The sequence below is a fragment of the Diabrotica virgifera genome, chromosome 6 (genome assembly GCF_917563875.1).
Source record: "Diabrotica virgifera virgifera chromosome 6, PGI_DIABVI_V3a".
NCBI lineage: Eukaryota > Metazoa > Arthropoda > Insecta > Coleoptera > Chrysomelidae > Diabrotica > Diabrotica virgifera.
Genome location: NC_065448.1, coordinates 214,721,592 through 214,742,560, shown reverse-complemented (window position 1 = coordinate 214,742,560; position 20,969 = coordinate 214,721,592). Strand labels below are relative to the sequence as shown.

Sequence of the window (20,969 nt, the reverse complement as noted above, 5' to 3'; positions counted from 1 at the left end):
ACTCCTTATGTGTGAAGAGCTTAAAAGTTATGCCACTGGTGAAGAAATTTTCTAGGCTATGCACGAGTATATAAGAAAAAATTATATAGAGTGGAGTAAATGTGTGGATATTTGCACTGATGGAGCGGCTGCAATGGTTGGTAAAATTAGAGGGGCGTTGCCTAGAATACAGGTAGTTCTGTGAAAATAATTAACCATATGAGATGGGTATAGATCACTTCAATATTTTGCTCTACACTCTACACAGAGGTCCGGTGGCTATAGAGGGGAATAATTTTAGGGAGACTATTTGAACTAAAAGATCCACTGATTATCACATTTACAGAGGAGTCTTTCATCCAAGAATTAAAAGATGCCAAAACTTCTTTGAAATTGTTATTGCTCATTTGCAAGGTTTGGAAGAAAGTATTGTAAACAATTTTCCTGACATTGACTCAGATGACTTATATAGCTAGATGATGGACCCGTTTTCGTGCGACCCAAAAACAATCCTGTTGGAATGACAAATGAAGTTTTTCAAAATCTACTTGAGATAAGCGAAGATAGCAGTTTAAAACTCAAATACCGTGAAGGAAGCCAAGAAGAGTTCTGGATGCAGGTATATTCAGAAAATAATGTTGTTGGCAAGGTTGCAGTGAAAAAACTTGTGTGTTTCACATTGACTTATCTTTGTGAGTCTTCTTTCTCCGCATATGCTTACATTAAAAACAAATACAGAAGCAAACTTCAAGCATCAAGGGATTTGAGGGTCAAACTTACAAAGATTTCCATAATTATAAAGGATATAATGAAAACATCATCCAAACAGTTTCATTCATCACGTAATGATATTTGAATATCAAATGTACCTACTGTATTTTGTTGATCTGAAATAAAGTTTATATTGAAATCAAATGAGCAGAATTGTATTTTTTTCATTTTTGTCGTTTCCCAAATCGCTTCAAGGGTTGGTGTGCCTCGAAATATTTTTAGCCCTACAAGGGTGCCGCGACTAAAAAAGTTTGAGAACCGCTGAGCTAGGGGCTTCCCACGAATGTGATTATGCAAAAAAATCTTACAGGAATAAAATAGCCGAGGCTTTTCGCCTTTGAAAATTTAATTTTGTTTAATGTTTTAATAAATCGTCGAAAAAGTCTTTATGTTCTAACTTAGATCCAATCTTTTATCTTTTGCTTAATTGTCTGTAAATTCATGGTCATTAAATACACAGCTTTTATTATATGGAATGAAATAACTGCTAGGTTTAAACCTAGATAATCAAGACCTATTTTATATTTTATTTTATAGTCTTGCTGCATATCTTAATTTATAAACGAAACTCTCAAATTTTTTTTATTAACCCTATGCCCATGACTCGGTTTTTATATTAGACCTAAATACATAATATAATTCAATAACGCTTTTATTGACCTAAATTTTTGAGGATATTTATTTCGCTAAAAAAGTAAAGAAAATACAGACATGTTTAATGTTATATTCAAATATTTATATTATATTTTTTGTTTCAGTATAAATAAAATCAATACGTTAGTGGACTTTCAATTTTGCCAGCGGTTAGAAGAACTTTATATAAGACAAAATGATATTAGAGACGTTTGTCAAGTTATGTACCTGCAGTGCCTACCCAACCTGAAAAATTTATGGTTAGGGGAAAACCCATGTGCCAATAGCGAAGGGTAAGTATTAACTTCTTCTTGTGTCTTGTAGTGCCTATCCGTTACGGATGTTGGCGACCGTTATGGCAATCTGTAGTTTGTACACTGCTACTCTGAAAAGATTTGTGGTTGTTTTGTTGAACCACGTAGGTACGTAGATTTTTCAGCCAGGAAATCCTTCGACTTTCTGGTCCTCGCTTTCCTTCTACTTTTCTCTGTTGTAAGATTAGTTGCAGTAAGTAAGTAATAAGTATTAACTATAGTAAGAAAACCAACTAAAATTATTGACAAATACGTTGTCTTTATTTCTCCTATATTTTTAATTTTTTTAAATCTTTCAATTTCCGCATTTTCTGTCATTTAAAATGACAATGTTTTGGATATAGTAGAATTTTAAAAGTTTTTTGGATAGAGAAGATTCGAAACTTCACAATAGAACGTCTCAGTAAGATCATCGAGATTATAAAAAGCATCAAGATGAGAAAACTGGAGTACTTCGTGCATGTAATAAGAGGTCACGAATATAGGTGACTACAAAACAAGTAATTGGACTTCGTAAGGCCTAGGTTTTCACCCAAAGTAATCGAAAGTAGAACTGGAAGTCGATATTTGAACGCTTCGTGTAACTTTGCATCGATCGATATACGATTTTACTAATTTTGAGTCATTTTGACTAAACTTTGGGTCATCATTGTTTAAACAGAAATGACTTCAAAACAGGAACTAAAGATTAAAACTCAACTTTTCAATACGCTTCGATTGATGTGTTACATGTACTATTTTTGTGACTATAACGGCACTTTTGGTTAGAACTTTTTAAGCAGAAATGATATAAAAACCAAAACCAAAATTTTTTCTCATCTTGCTAAGGCACGTCGAATGATATATCGCTTATACTATTTCGGTGACTATAGAACAGTTCATACGGTTGCAACTCTAAAACCGGAAGTCCCATGTCAAATTTCTCATCTTTAATACCATCCTTGGGTTATAAGCTTTCATTCGACACCTCATTTGTCATTCTATCTGTATTAATAATGGAGGAGTTGTATTCGCGGACGGAAAGACAGATGAACAGACAGTCATGAAACCGGAAGTATATATTTGTTCTCTTCTTGCGAAGTAGCGTCGAATAATATATCACGTGTACTATTTCGGTGACTTTAAAACAGTACTTCTGGTCGCATTTCTAAAACCGGAAGGCCTAGGTCAAATTTCGCACATTTAGTACCATCATTGGATTATAAGCTTTCATTCGACACCTCAATTGTTATTCTACCTGGTATAGTGACGGAGGAGTTATATTCGCAGTCGGACGGACAGACAGCCTAGGTCAAATTTCTCACATTTAGTACCATCCTTGCATTATAAGCTTTCATTTGACACCTCATTTGTCATTCTACTTGGTATAATGACGGAGGAGTTATATTCGCAGTCGGACGGAAAGACAGCCTAGGTCAAATTTCTCACATTTAGTACCATCATTGGATTATAAGCTTTCATTCGACACCTCAATTGTTATTCTACCTGGTATAGTGACGGAGGAGTTATATTCGCAGTCGGACGGATAGACAGCCTAGGTCAAATTTCTCACATTTAGTACCATCCTTGCATTATAAGCTTTCATTTGACTCCTCATTTGTCATTCTACTTGGTATAATGACGGAGGAGTTATATTCGCAGTCGGACGGAAAGACAGCCTAGGTCAAATTTCTCACATTTAGTACCATCATTGGATTATAAGCTTTCATTCGACACCTCAATTGTTATTCTACCTGGTATAGTGACGGAGGAGTTATATTCGCAGTCGGACGGACAGACAGCCTAGGTCAAATTTCTCACATTTAGTACCATCCTTGCATTATAAGCTTTAATTTGACACCTCATTTGTCATTCTACCTGGTATAATGACGGAGGAGTTAAATTCGCGGTCGGACGGACCGACGTACAGACAGCCTAGGTCAAATATCTCACCTTTATTACCCTCCTTGGATTATAAGCTTTCATTTGACACCTAATTTGTCATTCTACCTGGTATAATGACGGAGAAGTTATATTCGCGGTCGGACAGACCGACAGACATACAGCCTAGATCAAATTTATCACCTTTAGTACCATCCTTGGATTATAAGCTTTCATTTGACACCTCATTTGTCATTCTACCTGGTATAATGACGGAGGAGTTATATTCGCGGTCGGACAGACCGACGGACAGACAGCCTAGGTCAAATATCTCACCTTTAGTACCATCCTTGGATTATAAGCTTTCATTTGACACCTCATTTGTCATTCTAGCTGGTATATTGACGGAGGAGTTGTGATTACAGACAGACGGACGTGGATAATTCAAAGTTTTCACATTTTTTCAAAATTGGGTGAAAACAATATTATCTTCTTCTTCAGCCTGTTTGCATCCACTTCTGGGTAAAGGCCTCTGAGTTCTCCAGAGTTCTCCATTCTTCTCTGTCTTGTGCTATTTGGTGTCAGTTTCTCTCCATTTTTGCTTTGATGTTCTCTAACCATCGTTTTCTGGTCTCTACAAAATATCATGCAAGGGAAAATGGCAGTCAAACGCGTTTCAGGAGGTTCAGGACAAAAAAAGATTTCATAATTGAATAACTTGCGAGATTCGTATGGTATTGATAAAAGCATGCTATTTATTATTATTATCATCCAGATTTAGCCATACGACTCACACTCCCTGTAAGGGAAAAATTTACTCATCCCAGATACCTACTGTATCAAAAGAATTGAGCTCTGGTGAGTACCGTGTTATCAAGCTCAAGGTGACTTGATACCCCCGAGTATCTCCCAAAAATTTTCGTAAGCCTCTGGATGTCGAGAGGACGTCTGCATTGTCTTATAGAGATGTTTATTTAGACCCAGCTTTTTGTTCTCTAGCAGGTTCTTCGGAATGACTCCAGTAGTAGAAAGAACAATAGGTATTGTCTGGGTACCTTCCATTCTCCGTTGTCTACGTATTTGAAATCCAAGGTATCTGTACTTGGTGATCTTTTGGTTATATTTAACACGCAGATTATTGTTGTTAAGTATCGCCACATCAATTAGTGTTGTTTGTCTCGTTACTTTTGTGTCACTGTTTGGCCAATATGTTCGTGTGGCTCCTTCCTCTCTTGACTGGTTCATATAGTGAATAGGCTTCCCGACACGAACCCGCAAGTATCTCTTGGATAGAAAATTTTGAATCCAAATGTTTAACTTTCCGCATATACCAAAGTGATCCAATTTAGCTAGTAATCGACGTTTGGGATCATCATCGAAAGCTTTGGAGAAGTCTAAGTTGACTATATCAAGAGGATGCCGAGTGTTTAAATATGACGACCAATCGTTTACAAAGTAAGTTTGTGATCATTCAACAACCCTTGATAAAGCCATGCTTTTGGTGAGGGATGACATTTTCTTGAAAGAGAAACTCAGACATAGCTTCCGAAATAATGGATATCATGACCTTGCCGACAATAGGAACCAGGCTGATTGGACGATAATTATTGCAATCAAGTTAATTTCCATTCTTGAATATAGGAGTAACTGAAGCCAATTTCCAGGACGATAGGAGAGAACCCTGATTAAAAGAAGCATTCATTATGAGTGATATAGGGATGGCTACAGATTCTGCACATTGTTTAAGGAAAAATGAGGCTACTCCGTCTAACCCAGGTGACGAAATATTTTGTAGTTTTCATAAATGATGTTTAAAAGTGCATCCGGTGTTGTGAAAGAGATTATATTATAGTTGTAAGGAGACGTGGACACATTATTTGAGGAATGGTATCGTTGAGTTCATCTGTAAAAACCTTAAAAAAATAACGATAAACATTCTGAAGATTCGTTAGTCGAAAAACATAATGACCCGTCAGCTTTTTTAAGTAATGGTATAGAGACTTTAGAAGATAGAGATGTGCGAATGTACCGGATAATTTTTTTTACTATTATCACTTGCAATGATAGATTATAGATTCTCCAAATTCTGTATTGGTTGAAAAATTTACTGTGAACGAGAAAATCATGGAGGTAACCAGTGAGTTTATATTAATAATCAATTATGTTAATCCAAGGTTTTAATCGATTTCTGTATAGTTGCCGTTCGGTTGTATGATCAGAAATAGTTGTAGTAGCTATGTGAAGGAAAGAGTCCCATAAAAATAGATTGCCGCTCTATCTGGGATAAAACAGAACTGAATTAACATTAAAGAAATCATAGTGGCATACATTACGAAATTATTTTCGCAAACCGGTGTTAAACTAAATTGAATGTGATCAGTAGTAAGCGAGTGGTCAGAACGACCCTCAGGAGAGGACACTTACGTGTAGAAATTAATTGATCTTCAGTTGTGAAAAAAAGTCTAAAATTGAAGGAAGATTTTTGGCTCCTGGAAGGAAAGCTTGTAGGTTCGGTTATTAGTTGTATTAAATTTAAATGCATGATAAAGTTTTTAAACAAATTTTGTAAATTGATAGTATCAGTTTGGAAATAATGGGCCAGCTAAAATTGGCCAGATAAAATTGAAATCTCCAACAACGATGAGATTTTCAAGGGATGATAATTCCTCAAGTTTACCATTTAGGATGGTAGTGAATGAGATTAAATACCGACGATGGTAACCAACGTTCTGAAAGCACATGGTACATGAAGAAGAAAAAGAAGAATGAAGAATACTGTCCTGAAAAATAATGTTTAATGTAATGGATTAATGTTGACGAATCGATGCATTAAACGTTTTTTTTTGTTTTTTCCTAAAATTATTTTTTTGCATGGAATACATACATTTTTTGCTTTATAGGTTTTTTGGATCATTCCAAACAGAAAAGGTCTTTAGTGACATTTCTCTAAAGTTGATAGTTTTTGACATATAAGCGATTAAAAATTGAAAAATTGCGAAATTGGCCATTTTTAACCCTCAAAAACTATGTGAAAAACTGAAAATTTTAATGTTGCCAAGGTAGGTAGATATTCTTTAAACATCGATTGATGAAATCCCGAAGAGTTTTTTTGTAATACAATATTCAAAACTCCTTTGTTTTTTAATTGTTAATCAAGCGTGCGCGACACTATTTTCCACCGACAGTATGGTGCAAATGAAAGGAATAAATTCGTTATTTCGTAAACCGTCGACTTTAAGGAAAAATCCCGAAACAGTCGATTTTTATTTTTGAGTTATGATATTGTGGCATATATGGTATACTAGTGACGTCATCCATCTGGGCGTGATGACGTAATCGATGATTTTTTTAAATGAGAATAGGGGTCGTGTGCTAGCTCATTTGAAAGGTTCTTCAATTCTCCATTCAGTAATATAAACATTTATATAATTATTTATACAGGGTGTCCTTCTACTTCTTTTTTTGTCAAATAATTTAATTTAATAAAAATGTTTTGGACATCCTGTATTAATAATAATTGTATACATTACTGAATAGAGTATTGAAGTACCTCTCAAATCAGCTACCACACGACCCCTATTCTCATTTAAAAAAATAATCGATTACGTCATCACGCCCAGACGGATTACGTCAATAGTATACCATATATGCCACAATATCATAACTTAAAAATAAAAATCGACCTGTTTCGGGTTTTTTCCTTAAAGTCGCCGGTTTACGAAATAACGAATTTATTCCTTTCATTTGTACCATACTGTATACACATACAACGGTGGAAAATAGTGTCGCGCACGCGTGATTAGAAATTAAAAAACAAAGGAGCTTACTCTAAACCCGGTTGAGATATGCAAATGAAATTTGGTAGGTTTTAAGAGGTAGTTATTTCACATTTTTTGACATACAACTAAAAATTTTATATTCGTGGATACAGGTAATATGACCCGTATGCACGCCAATGGTGAATATAAAATACATAATTGTATGTCAAAAAATGCAAAAATAACTCTCTTAAAGCCCACCAAATTTCATTTGCATATCTCCACCGGTTTTAGAGCAATAAATAAATCCTGTATTAATAATTAATGTAAAAGTTTACATTACTGAATAGAGAATTGAAGTACCTCTCAAATCAGCTACCACACGACCCCTATTCTCATTTAAAAAAATCATCGATTACGTCATCACGCCCAGACGGATGACGTCACTAGTATACCATATATGCCACAGTATCATAACTTAAAAATAAAAATCGACCTATTTCGGGTTTTTTCCTTAAAGTCGCCGGTTTACGAAATAACGAATTTATTCCTTTCATTTGCACCATACTGTATATACAACGGTGGAAAATAGTGTCGCGCACGCGTGATTAAAAATTAAAAAACAAAGTAGTTTTGAACACTGTATTGCAAAAAACTCTTCGGGATTTCATCAATCGATGTTTAAAGAATATCTGTCTACCTTGGCAACATTCAAATTTTAAGTTTTTGACATAGTTTTTGAAGGTTAAAAATGGCCGATTTCGCAAGTTTTCAATTTTTAATCGCTTATATGTCAAAAACTATCAACTTCAGAGAAAAGTCACTAAAGACCTTTTCTGTTTGGAATGATCCAAAAAACCTAAAAAAACTTTGTTCCATGCAAAAAAAATAATTTTAGGAAAAAAACAAAAAAAAAACGTTAAAAATTTTTGACTCACTTTTGGTCCTGGCAACATGCAAATTTGTTAAAAGGGGTCTTTTTTGAGTAAGATTGTGCAAAAAATCCGAATCGGAATATTTTTCCTAGCGGATGCGCAGTGGCTTTCTGGACTAACCCCAACTTTCGCTTATTCGAAAACATGCAAAATCATAATAAAATGGTCATCAGAAATATTTAAGGCCATCGGTACATAATTTCCAAATATTTTACGGCTATCCCTACTTTTTCTGTCTTTACACGGCAAGTTACGTGTAGTAAAATTCTCGCTGGTATGGATATGTAAACATTACTACTTGACAATGTCATCATTACCTTTAAAGAGATGGCTTTTGAATGTTCCAGGATAACTGTTACTTGTATAATTGCAAATTATTAATTCAGTTAATAAATATGATAATTTTTTCACTAATTATGTATTCAGTGATTGTAATAATTTATATATTGTACAACAAAAACTAATACTCAATCGAGAAAAGAGGAAAAGTGTTAAAGTGATTTTTTAATAATATATTGTTACTATGGAACGCTTACAATTTTGAACATCTTTAACAACAAAATACTTGGATCACAGAATATATCCTGGTCAATTCTTTGCTTGGATCGTCCATAAATAACACACAATTAACCTTTTATTAAGTTCACGTCTTAAATCAATTATTTATGAAATACACTATCAATATTATTTAATCAACAACTCAAAATATTTCAGATGCCATGTCAAATATTTAAAATTGTCACTGTCTTGTCATCATATTCTATTTGACTCAGTGCGTTGTATGACAAAGATAGTGAATGTTCGATTTGGAAAATATCACCACGGACATAGTCCATTTTTTTCAAATCCTGAAAAAAACTAATAAATACTTTAAAAAAATTTAAACGCAGAATGAAAGACAAAATTATTATCGAGGGCCGAAAGTCCCTTAGAATAAATAAAAAGTTTGTTTTGAACAAGATATTTGAAATTAAAAATCACTACATTTTTTCTTAGATTTTCACCCCTGTAACTTATTCAAATAAACATTACAGAAGTTTTCAGGGACTTTCGGCCCTCAGTAAGAACGTACTCTTTCATTCTGCGTTTAAATTTTTCAAAAATATCTATTAGTTTTCTCAGGATTTGAAAAAAATGAATCCCATTTAAATAGCATTAGAGCCGAAACTACGTATTCATCACCCATCCCCTTAGTTAATACTTTTGTAATTCATTTTTAGATATCGGCTGGCCGTAATTAGAGCTTTACCCCAATTACAAAAACTAGATAACGTTCAAGTGACCCCGGAAGAAATTAGAGAGGCTCAGCGTAATGGTAAAATTTTAGTTCATCCCGAAGACAGTCAAGACGAAAGCGAGGAGGAATATGTACAGCAAACAATGCCTATTCAGCGATCGGCGTCCAGGGATCATTACTCAGAAAACGAAAATAGTCCACCGCATATTAGTCCACGAAGGAGAGAGGAGGTAAAATATTCTTGCCAATTTTTATATTTGCTTTTAACACATTAATATCATATCTGACTCATGTTGTTTGCATCATTCCATTCTTTGTATATTCCCGTTCCAGTTCTCTCATCATAAAGCTGAGGTCATCTTCGTCTTGTGCGATCACTATTTCTTCTTCTTCTTCAGGTGCCATCTCCGCTACGGAGGTTGGCAATCATCATAGCTATTTTAATTTTTGAGGCAGTAGCTCTAAATAGTTGTTTTGAGCTGCATCCAAACCATTCTCTGAGGTTCTTTAGCCATGAAATTCGTCTTCTGCCGATGCTTCTTCTGCCATCTATCTTTCCCTGCATTATGAATCGCAGGATGCCATACTTCTCGCCCCGCATCACATGTCCGAGATACTGTAGTTTTCTTTCTTTAATTGTAAGTTCAACTTCCTTCTCTTTACCTATTCTTCTCAGTACTTCACTGTTCGTAACGCTATCTACCCAGGAAATCACTATTTGGTCGTCAGCAAAACTTAGGGTATGTAGGCATTCGTTTCTTACTGTTATGTCCATTCCTTCGCACTTTCTTTTCCGTGGTTTCAGGTTTTTTCCAGGAATATTTTGAACAAGGTAGGAGATGTGGAGCAGCCCTGTAGTGCTCCCTTTGTCGTCTTAAATGGACTGCATATTTTATTGTCCGTTTTCATAGCTACTTTGTTATTCTTGTAGAGTGCTTTTACTACTTTTATTAATATTCGTGGAACTTCGATGTCTTCCATTGTTTCCCATAGCTTGATTTTAGGTGTCGAACTATATGCCTTCTTAAGACCTACAAAATCCAGATGGGCGGATCTATTTTTCGCCATTATTTTTCTATTAGTTGTTCGACCGTGTAGATGTGATATAAGCATGCTGTTCCGGCTGTGAACCCTGCCTGATCTCAGATTTTCTCCTTATATACAGGGTGTTTCATTAACAATTGTCCATATCGTAACTGGAGAAACCTTACCACAAAATACGAAGATTTAACCCAAAACACTTGAATAAAATATTCTTCCTTACCGAGATACAGAGTGTTTTATTACAAATGTTCTAAAATGATTTTAGCCCATGGTTAAAGCACCTTTTAATATTTTTTGTTCAAACTTGACACACAGTTTACATATGCTAGGTTACTTTAATTAGTCTTAAAATATAGTTTTCCGCTGTTACCAGAGGCGTGCTGTAGGGATATATACTTCCTTTTCGCCCCCTTTCCCCCTCACAATCTACGCCACTGTCGTAATAATCATGTCAGCATGTTTTTTTTTATTCTTCGTTACTTTTTACGTAAATATCATCCGTTGTCTCAATGCGATAGAGTAAGTAGTTTTCAAGTTATTTGCGTTTAAATGTAATGGATTCAATAAGATTATGTATTTTAATAATCTTATTGAATGTAGATTAAAGTACACTTCGCGTCATAAAAAACTGGTACAACTCTTATGACCGAAAATCGTGTTTTTCAAGTTGTGTAAGTTGGTCTTGTCAAATGTGTCATTCATGTTTAATCGTTTAATTTTTCAGTTAAAGTGGATTTTTTAAGATTAACAACGTTCTCTCTGGTTATTAAATTTATCAGATACGGTTTTTTGATGATTAAAATAATACCCATCTAAAAACTTTATACATTTTTGAACGTTATTTTTTTTATTTAGATCTAGTGAAATTCCGTTATCTGTAATGGCAACAACGAAGTGATTCACGAACCATTGTGTCAAGTCTGAAGACAGGTTTACATTGGGAAAAAAAGTGTACCAGTTTTTTATGACAGGAAATGTACATAGTCTTATGGAATCCATTATCTTTAAACGCAAATAACTTGAAAACTACTTACTTTATCGCAATGAGACAAAAGGATGATATTTATGTAAAAAGTAACCAGGAATAAAAAAACAGGGTTGGCAAAAACCAAGGTTTTTTTTCGAAAAAACCAAAAAACCAGGTTTTTAGGTTTAAACCAGGTTTATTTGTACAATTTGTATATTGTACAAAGTATAATAAGTCTAAATACCTACTTTAAAAATGAATAAATTATTATATAAAATAATAGTAGTAAACAATGAAAAAAATTATTAAGACAACTTTTATTTTTATTTACACATACAAAAAATTAATATAACAAAAAACATCTTCAAACGTAATAATATTCAAAATAACTAAGTTTGAAAGTAAAAAAAACAGAATTTATTTATCTCAATTTTCTTCATTTGCGGCAGCTGTAGTAAAAACATAACACCAGTTTGGAAGCTCAATAAAAAAACCAGGTTTAAACCAAAGTTTTAAGCATGTCGGTTTAAACCTGCCAACCCTGCAAAAAAACATGCTGAAATGATTATTACGATAGTGGCGTAGATTGTAAGGGGGAAAAGGGGCGAAAATGAAGTATATATCCCTACAGCACGCCTCTGGTAACAGCGGAAAACTATCTTTTAAGACTAGTTAAAGTACCCTAACATGTGTAAACTGTGTGTCAAGTTTGAACAAAAAATATTAAAAGGTGCTTGAACAACGGGCTCAAATCATTTTAGAATATTTGTAATAAAACACTCTGTATCTCGGTAAGGAGGAATATTCTATTTAAGTGTATTTAAGTGTTTTGGTTAAATCTTCGTATTTTGTGCTAAGGTTTCTCCAGTTACGATATAGACAATTGTTAATGAAACACCCTGTATATATACAGTGATGAGCGCGCTAATAACCGGCAAAATAGCGCAAAAGATGGAAAACATATTAAGTTCTGGGTTAAAAAGAAATAAAACTAGTAGAGGTGTTAAAATTAGCGATAATAACAAATGCATTGACATTAGATTGATTGTTTCCCACCTTTAGACGTATCAGTGAAGTATGTCAGCTAAAACTGTCACTGTGACAGTGGCATTTCTCAAACTTGTACGATACGTCTAAAGCTGGGAAATAATCAATATAATGTCAATTTTTAAGTTACTATCGCTAAATTTAACACCTCTACTGGGTTCATCCCTTTCTATCTCACAACTTAATAATATGTTTTCCATCTTTTGCGTTATTTTGCCGGTTATTAGTGCGCTCATCACTGTATATTTCTAATTTTTCCTTTATGGTATTTCCATGTAGTCTGCCCATAGACTGGCATAGACGATATATTGCTGTCATATACTTGAGTCCATTCTGTTGGTAAATCTTCTCCATTCAGTGCTCTCTCAGATATTTCATATTTTATTTTTGTTTTTTTTTTCTGTAGAGAAAAGAGAGGGTGACTATCGTGGAGCGTTTCAAGCAATGAAAGAAAGTCAAAAATGTTATAGGATTTACTGGATAAAGATTGTAGAACAAAATTGGGACAGGCTGTATGTTTTTGGGGTTTTTTAAATTCACCTAATATTAAGGATAGATTACCATACGTTTGCAACATTTTTATCATTCGAATGAATATTAAAACCATGCTTATATCATTAATTAACTTTACAATTAACAATTCATTTAGACAAGAGTTCAACAACCTTCAGATTATGAAGACGTTGAGGGTAGCGAAGAATTGTATCCAGGTGAAGATGCATCTGAAGGAAGTCGGGACTTCACACCTCCGCGGACGGTAAGAATCATCTTAACAATCTCTCACTTCTAATACTAAGCTTTTTCTGCTTTTTGTGATTGATGTGTTTAGCTTCTGTTTTAGTGTAGTATTTATTTTCAAATCTTTAAAGAAGTATTTAAAAAAATATATACAAAACGATAAAATACCAAAAATAATACGTAAATTAAATATTAAGGTAAAGAAATCAGGCAGTAATGGCATCAGTCTTTCAGGCGAGATCTTTGCTATTCTGGTATGTGCTCAAGAGATAATAGACAGGGCTTGCTCAGGCAGGACCATTTCTATCTGCTTTGGCAGCCAGGCAACGCTAAGGACTTTAGAAGCGCCCAAGGGCAGCTCTAAGCTGGTTCTTGAGTACAAGAGCGCACTGGCTGATGTTGCTCTGACCAACAGGTAGTGATGTTGAAAAAGTAACTAATCGTTACAAAGTACTCGTTACCTACGAATACCGAAAGTAACGATTACTATACAGAGAGGCAAATCTTTACTTTGATTACTCTGATTACTTCGTCACTTCGTACCAATCGTATCAGAGCGAGTAACGACTATTGTATCTACTTTGATTACTTTGATTACTCTGATTACTTCGTACTAATCGTATTAGAGCGAGTAACGACTGTGATATCTACTTTGATTACTCTGATTACTTCGTACCAATCGTATCAGAGCGAGTAACGACTATTGTATCTACAACCAGTACACCTGATTACTTTCTATAAAAAAATACTAATCGTATCCCAGGGAGTAACGGACGGGACCGGTATTTTACGAGTGTTATAGAATTTTTGAAGTTATACTTCTTTACGATCGAGAGTGAAATTTTATAATGCCGGGCGTATGTAGTTTGTTGGTAATCTTTCAAGATATGTATGTGTCAGCGCTGTCAGCGCAAATAAGTCACTAAAAGGATATATTAGTGTTTTTAGTAAATGTATTATTTATTATAATCTTTGTGTCTTTGGATTTGTCTTCCTCGGGAATAAGATATTTTATAATAATAGTAAGTATATTTAAAGTATTATTAAATTTGTCAGTATGTACGAGAGATCTTGTAACCTGTCAAAGCAAAGGGGATATAGGTCAGTGGTCGAGCGTGTGATCGGAGATCGAGAGGTCCCGGGTTCAAATCCCGGACGATTCGTATTCTTTTTTTTTGGTATCGTTTTAATAAATTTTTTTTAAAAGTGGTAGGTAAGAAAGTTAGTTTAATATTTAAATAAAATACAAATAACCTGTTGTATATTTATTTCTTTGAAATTATATAATAGAAGTATAACTTCTTACGTGCGTACAAAGTACACATACACATTCTTTTTATCCCTTAAACAGATCGGTGAAGGTCGTTGTTATATCGGAATACCTATACAAAATACCTACCTACTGAGAAATACGATTCTCGATATGATTACCGGTACTCAAATACAAAAGTAATCATAGTAATCAAATCATTTTTATCTCTTAAACAGATCGGTGAAGGTCGTTGTTATATCGGAATGCCTATACAAAATACCTACCTACTGAGAAATACGATTCTCGATATGATTACCGGTACTCAAATACAAAAGTAACAAAAGTAATCATAGTAATCAAAGTAACGAATACTGTAAATGATTACTTTATACAAAAGTCACGACTTGTAACGAATACTCGAAAGTAATTATAATTAACATCACTAAGGGTTAGCTTAGTATGGGTACCGGGCCACACAGATACGGGGGAGGGGGGAGGAAGTGGATGGAAAGGAACGGGCTGACACCCGAGCAATACGTACCTCATCCAGTCTGTCTATGGGACCCGAACCTGTGATTGGGGTGCCCTTCAGCACTGGTCGGGGTAATCTCATGGAGATTCTTCTGCAGAGGTTCCAGGACTCCTGGGCCAGTTGTTGAGGTTTGAAACGGCTATCCAAAAATCTCACAGCCCAACTTATTCTTCTAGACCGTAGAAGATGCTCCCTGGTGGTCAGTATACTCACCGGCCACTGTAGACTCTGGTGGCACCTTCATCTGTTTGGATTGGCGGATGGTCCACGGCGGCGTCAATGCGATGAAGAGGAGGAAACCTCTTCACTTGTCCTCTAAAAGAGCCCGGCATTTTCCTATTAGAGGTGGCAGATCCTGGGATCGGCCTTAATGCAGTCGAGCCATATGAGGGAGTTGCCTTTGAACAGACTTGTGGCTTTCTGTGAGGCCATACGGTTGCTGAATGTTTAGACGTTCGGGGCGGCATCGGCAGAACAGGGAGAGCTCAGATTTGCAGTCTCTGCTGATTGTGACAGACATGGGAACCAAGTGCAGTGTGGGCCCCAGAAACGCCGATGACTAGGTTCTATGGACCTGGCTTGTAGGATAGGGGTGATATACTCTTTCTCAGAAGCTTCTTTCAGTGCGTGACAGTTTTTCGATTTCTTTCTAACACATTAAGTTGGAAGTGACGGAAAAAAGGTATGGTCGTGAATATACTCATTTATAACATTTATTCTGGTTGTTGATAGATGGCGCTATAATAAAAAAAAATGATTTACGTATTATCTATACGACTATAGTCTGTACAATAATTTATACGATTATATAAATCAAAGAACACTTTTTATAATTGCAATAAACACGATTGATTTGCTTTTATACCAAATTGCAGATAAAAGGGCAATAATAGTCCATTCTTTCACGGTTTTTGCTCTAAATTTTAAAGAACCGCTTGGATTGACATGAAACTTGGCACACGTATAGCTCACATGTCAAAGAAAAAAAGTGATAGTGTGCCGATGTGTGCTTTTGCCCTGGGGGTGACTTTCACCCCCAAGAGGGGGTCCAAAAAATATATGTCCAAACTAAGTCCGGAAATGGGTAAACTGACTAATTTTAAGTAACTTTTGTTCTATAGAGCTTTTTCGCCAAGTCAACACTTTTCGAGTTATTTGCAAGTGAATATGTTCATTTTTCAACAAAATAACCACATTTTTAGACGGTTGTTCGCAAATAACTCAAAAAGTATTTTGTCGAAAAAAACGTTCTTAGCAAAAATATAGCCTATAAAAAAGTAAAAAAAATTGTGTACGCGTTAAGTCTCTGGATCTCGTAGAACCAGAGTTATAGCCAATGAAAAATAGATTCATATTCACCAAATTTCAAATATAATATTTCGACGTGAAATATCCAAAAAATTAAGCACTTTTTGGGGAAAACCTATTATAACTTTTTGAAAGTGTTTTAAAAAAGCTTTATTTCTGTTTTTACAACAAGTTTCTAGCATTAAATTTAAGCAAGTTACACTCAAAATAAAGTTGGTCCCTTTTGTTTTTGCAAAAAAAAATCGGGAAGGCCACCCCCAATTAGCAGCTTAAATTAAATTAGTCGTTACCGCTCCACAAATTATTTTACTTATGTTGTGTTTATATGCTCTGTAAATTTCATCGATTCAAAGTGCTTATTTTTGAAAAAAATTGGTTTCAAAGTAAAATTTTTAAAAATTTAAATTTTGAAAAATATGTTTTTTTTTTTCAAAATAACTTAAAAATTGTTACGAGATACCAAAAATCTCGAAAAACAAAAAAAGTCAGATTTGCTTTTCTGAATATCATGTATTTTTTTGTTTTTCTGTTAGACAAAAATTGATTAAGATTTGGTGTTTCTAAATTTGCATACATTCGTGATCAGTGACTCGTTCAACCCCTTTTAACTACAGCCCTTTCAATAATAAGGACTTTGAACAGATGAAACTTACAGATTATATAAAAAATATATACACGAGTCAAGAAACTTGCGAAGTCGTAACGATTAAGTTCATTTAAGATACTAATTAGGGGGTGATTTTCTCGATTTTTTTACCAAAACCAAAAGGGACTAACTTTATTTTGAGCGTAACTTGTTTAATTTTGATGCTAGAAATTTTTTTTATAAAACAAAAATGAAGTGTTTTTTAAATACTTTGAATAAGTTGTAATGAGTTTTCCCCGAAATGTGCTTCATTTTTGGTTATTTAAACGTTAAAGTATTCCATTTGGAATTTGACGAATATGAACCTATTTTTCATTAGCTATAACTCTGCTTCTACTAGGTGTAGAGACGTGATATATACACCATTTTTTTAAATTTTTTACAGGCTATATTTTTGCTAAGAATGTTTTTTCGACAAAATACTTACTATTTGAGTTATTTGAGAGAAATCTTCTAAAAGCGTGGGTATTTTGTTGAAAAAATGAACATATTCACTGCCAAATAACTTGAAAAGTATCGACTTAGTGAAAAAACTCTATAGAACAAAAGTTACTTAAAATAAGCCAGTTTATCCATTTCCGGACTTTCTTTGGACGATTATTTTTTTACCCCCAAGAGGGGGTGAAAATCACCCTCAGGGCAAAAGCACATATCGGCACAATATCACTTTTTTTCTTTGACTGCTTAGCTATGTGTATGCCAAATTCCATGTCAATCCAAGAGGTTCTTTAAAATTTAGAGATTTTGCAATATTTTACCGTTAAAGAACGGACTATAACCTTTTCATATTTGGCTGATTACGATTCTGACAACTGTCAGATTTAACTAAAACTGTCAGATTTAACTAAAATGACATGCAATGATTCCCTACATTCTTAAAATCATATATGACGTCAAAATTAATGACACAGTGAGATACTGAGAAGAATTTTACATTTTATTCGTATAGATATTTTATGTAATAGGTAAATAATTTTTTTCGATTATAGCGCCATCTATCAACAACTAGAACAAATGTTGTAAATGTCTATAATCACGTGACGCAATGAAAAAAGTCTCTGAGAAGAACCATACAATGGACCCGCCGTAGGAGGTCTAAGGCTGCACCTACATTGGATCCGTATTTCTCCGACCCGATCCGATCCGACGTCGGATTGAAAGCAAACTCAATACATGGTATTACTACGCAGGGCTTCCCACTGCAGTGTATGCAGGCACACGCTTTAATACCTTGAGTTTGTTTTCAATGCGACGTCGGATCTGATCGGATCAGAAAAATACGGATCCAATGTAGGTGCTCACTAAGTGTCTGAAGGTCTCACAAGTGGGTCCTGACTCGATGTACCATACCATACTAGAGAAATGTAAAGAAAGACAGACAGTTTAAGATTTGAGGAGTCCAAGAAGGCGAAATGTGCATAAGCGGATGGTGATGGTCTCTGTATCGAAACTAAATCTTAAGCTGCCTTTCTTTACCTTCCTTTTTTCAGAAATTGAGTACTAGGAATCAAATTCGTTGGATTTTTACCTAGATAAATTGACATGTCGTGGAATGCATATTGTAGATCCCCCACGTCTATTCATTTATCGTCCGTTTGCTTTGCAAATTGTAGAAAGCTCGGATTTAGAGAGCTTTTTTTTTTGAAAGAAAATAATTTGTTTTCCAACGTAAGAAACCTTTAGATTTCCGGCTATTTGGATTTCGTTTTGCTTTAAATATTGAGATATTGCTTCTCGAAACCTAAAATAAGGCAGTATGAAAATATATTTTAATTTGGAACAAAGTATGCAAAGAAAGAAATAAATTCTTAATACTAAACAAACGTTTACGGGTCTAAATAAGCTACATGTAGCATGGCAACTACAAATTAAGTAGCTTCTCACTATTTACTATCACGTACTTCTCTGATGAGTTTTTTTCTAGTTTTTATTTTCTTCCGCTATTCTAATTTAATTTCTTCACCTAATTTAGGGTTTGATTTTATTTTTATTTTGCACAGTCTTCGCCGAAAAAACAAGAGGTTCAGAGACGAACGTACTCCCCAGAACAAGAATACGTTGAGAGGAGATCAGTTGCATATGATAGGGAGTCTCCACGACAACAGCAATATTATGATGTAAGTTTAGGTAGTTTGGTTAAGGGCGTAGGCAAAGAGCGTAAAAATTTTGGCTCTAATGCTGTTTTTTTTTTCGAATCATGAGAAAACTAATAAAAATTTTTGAACAATTTAAACTCAGAATGAAAGATTACATTATTACCGAGGGCCGAAAGTCCCTTAAAATAAACGAAAAGTTTCTTTTGAATGAGACATTTGAAATTTAAAATCACACTTAATTTTAACTTTTTTTCACCCCTGTAACTTATGAAAATAAACATTATAGAACTTTAAAAAGGGTAAACCCTGTAGTTGGCTGTATACCTTCGTTATAACAACGTGGAATGAAGTAAACGCTTCTGTTGTATCTAGGTATATGAATTTATTAAAAAACTTAAAATTTATCGACAAGGGAGTGGAAGTACAAAACGTTTTCGGTCAAACTGACCATCATCAGTGTAAACGTCCAGTGTACAAGTAATTGAAACTAGCCACTTCAATAGGTGTAAAAACCTCTAAATAACATTATTGCTACATTATGTGCTATATAGTAATCGACATTAAGTCGATGTCTTAAGATTATAAATATCACATGTGGATGTATGTCATCCTTGCTCGGAAATTGCACAAGGTTGTTGTGATCAGGTGAGAGGTTAACAACCTCAACTTCATTCCACGTTGAAACATTATAGAAGTTTTCAGGAACTTTCAGCCCTCGGCAATATCGTAATCTTTCATTCTGCGTTTAAATTTTTCAAAAATAAATTAGTTTTCTCAGGATTCGAAAAAAAGAATGCATTTAAAAATCATTGGGGCCGAAATTATGCCCCTACGCCTTTAAACTCAGTTTTTTTCACGTATTTGTATATGTTGCACATAAACGCTTGAGTCACACAAACAATAACGTCATAGTAAGTAAGACCATCACAATACCACAGTTTAATGCTAAAGAATCAGTTAATTCACTCTCGAATTTTGGCGTTGCATTAGAAAGGGATATCAGCTTATACCAAAGACACAACATAGGCCCGAGGGAATAACCTTATACGGCGCTATAAAAGCTCCCAAAACACCTTTCAAACGAAGGTTTAATTTCCAAAAAGCAAACTTGGAAAAATATACTGATGAATTGGAAACACAAGTGAAAAACATAGTCCCGATCCCCAAAAACTATGATGCGTTCCTCAAACTTGTAAAACGAACCTCATGTAAACACATACCCAGAGGATGTTAACAACATTATATATCTGGTCTGAACGACGAAGCAAAAGACGTTATGACAAAATACACCGAAGAATACAGTAAATACCCATTTAGCGAAGTTACGGCAGAACGGTGGAGCGAGACCTTAAGTAAAATGGATATGACGCACAGTTAGTAAGCAGGCTTGGAATATGATTAAAAAACTTTACGGTGATCCCACAGAGATGAACCGCCAGAACTCGAGACTGAAAAACTTGAGAAGATGGTTTGAACGCTCATCAGCAGAAATTTTTCGTGCTGCAGTTTCCAAAGCTACAATTTTCATTTGCTGCAATGAATGTGCAATTTTGCATATTGATGTACTATCTTTTAAACTCAACAAATATTTGTCTTTAAATGGTAATACATATACATAATGTGATTTGTACACACTTTTCATGTAAAGATACTAAAGAATCCAGTTTGTTTTATAAATTAATTTTTTTTTGTGGAAATCAACAAGTAAAATTTTTCAAACTCTTCAAATATTAAAAGGAACTGTGTAAGAACCATTATTTTTTGCGTTATCACAAATTTTTAAAATTAGTCATTTTACCTCATACAATATACACATACACCATTATTAATTGGCTAAATAATTATTTTCATT

The 20,969-nt window shown here is 34.4% G+C and overlaps 1 protein-coding gene across 4 annotated transcripts in view; it reads left to right on the top strand.

Moving 5' to 3' along the window:
- The window catches only part of LOC126887205 (cilia- and flagella-associated protein 410), a 104,529-nt gene that overhangs the window by 59,116 nt on the left and 24,444 nt on the right, over positions 1 to 20,969 (top strand). For 2 of the 4 annotated variants that reach the window (XM_050654603.1, XM_050654602.1), the window contains exons 3-6: positions 1,509 to 1,676; positions 9,471 to 9,717; positions 13,195 to 13,302; positions 19,022 to 19,138. In XM_050654603.1, the coding sequence (XP_050510560.1) occupies positions 1,509 to 1,676; positions 9,471 to 9,717; positions 13,195 to 13,302; positions 19,022 to 19,138 (640 nt within the window). The remainder of the gene's footprint in view (positions 1 to 1,508; positions 1,677 to 9,470; positions 9,718 to 13,194; positions 13,303 to 19,021; positions 19,139 to 20,969) is intronic. The other 2 variants (XM_050654604.1, XM_050654605.1) reach the window with 1 other exon arrangement.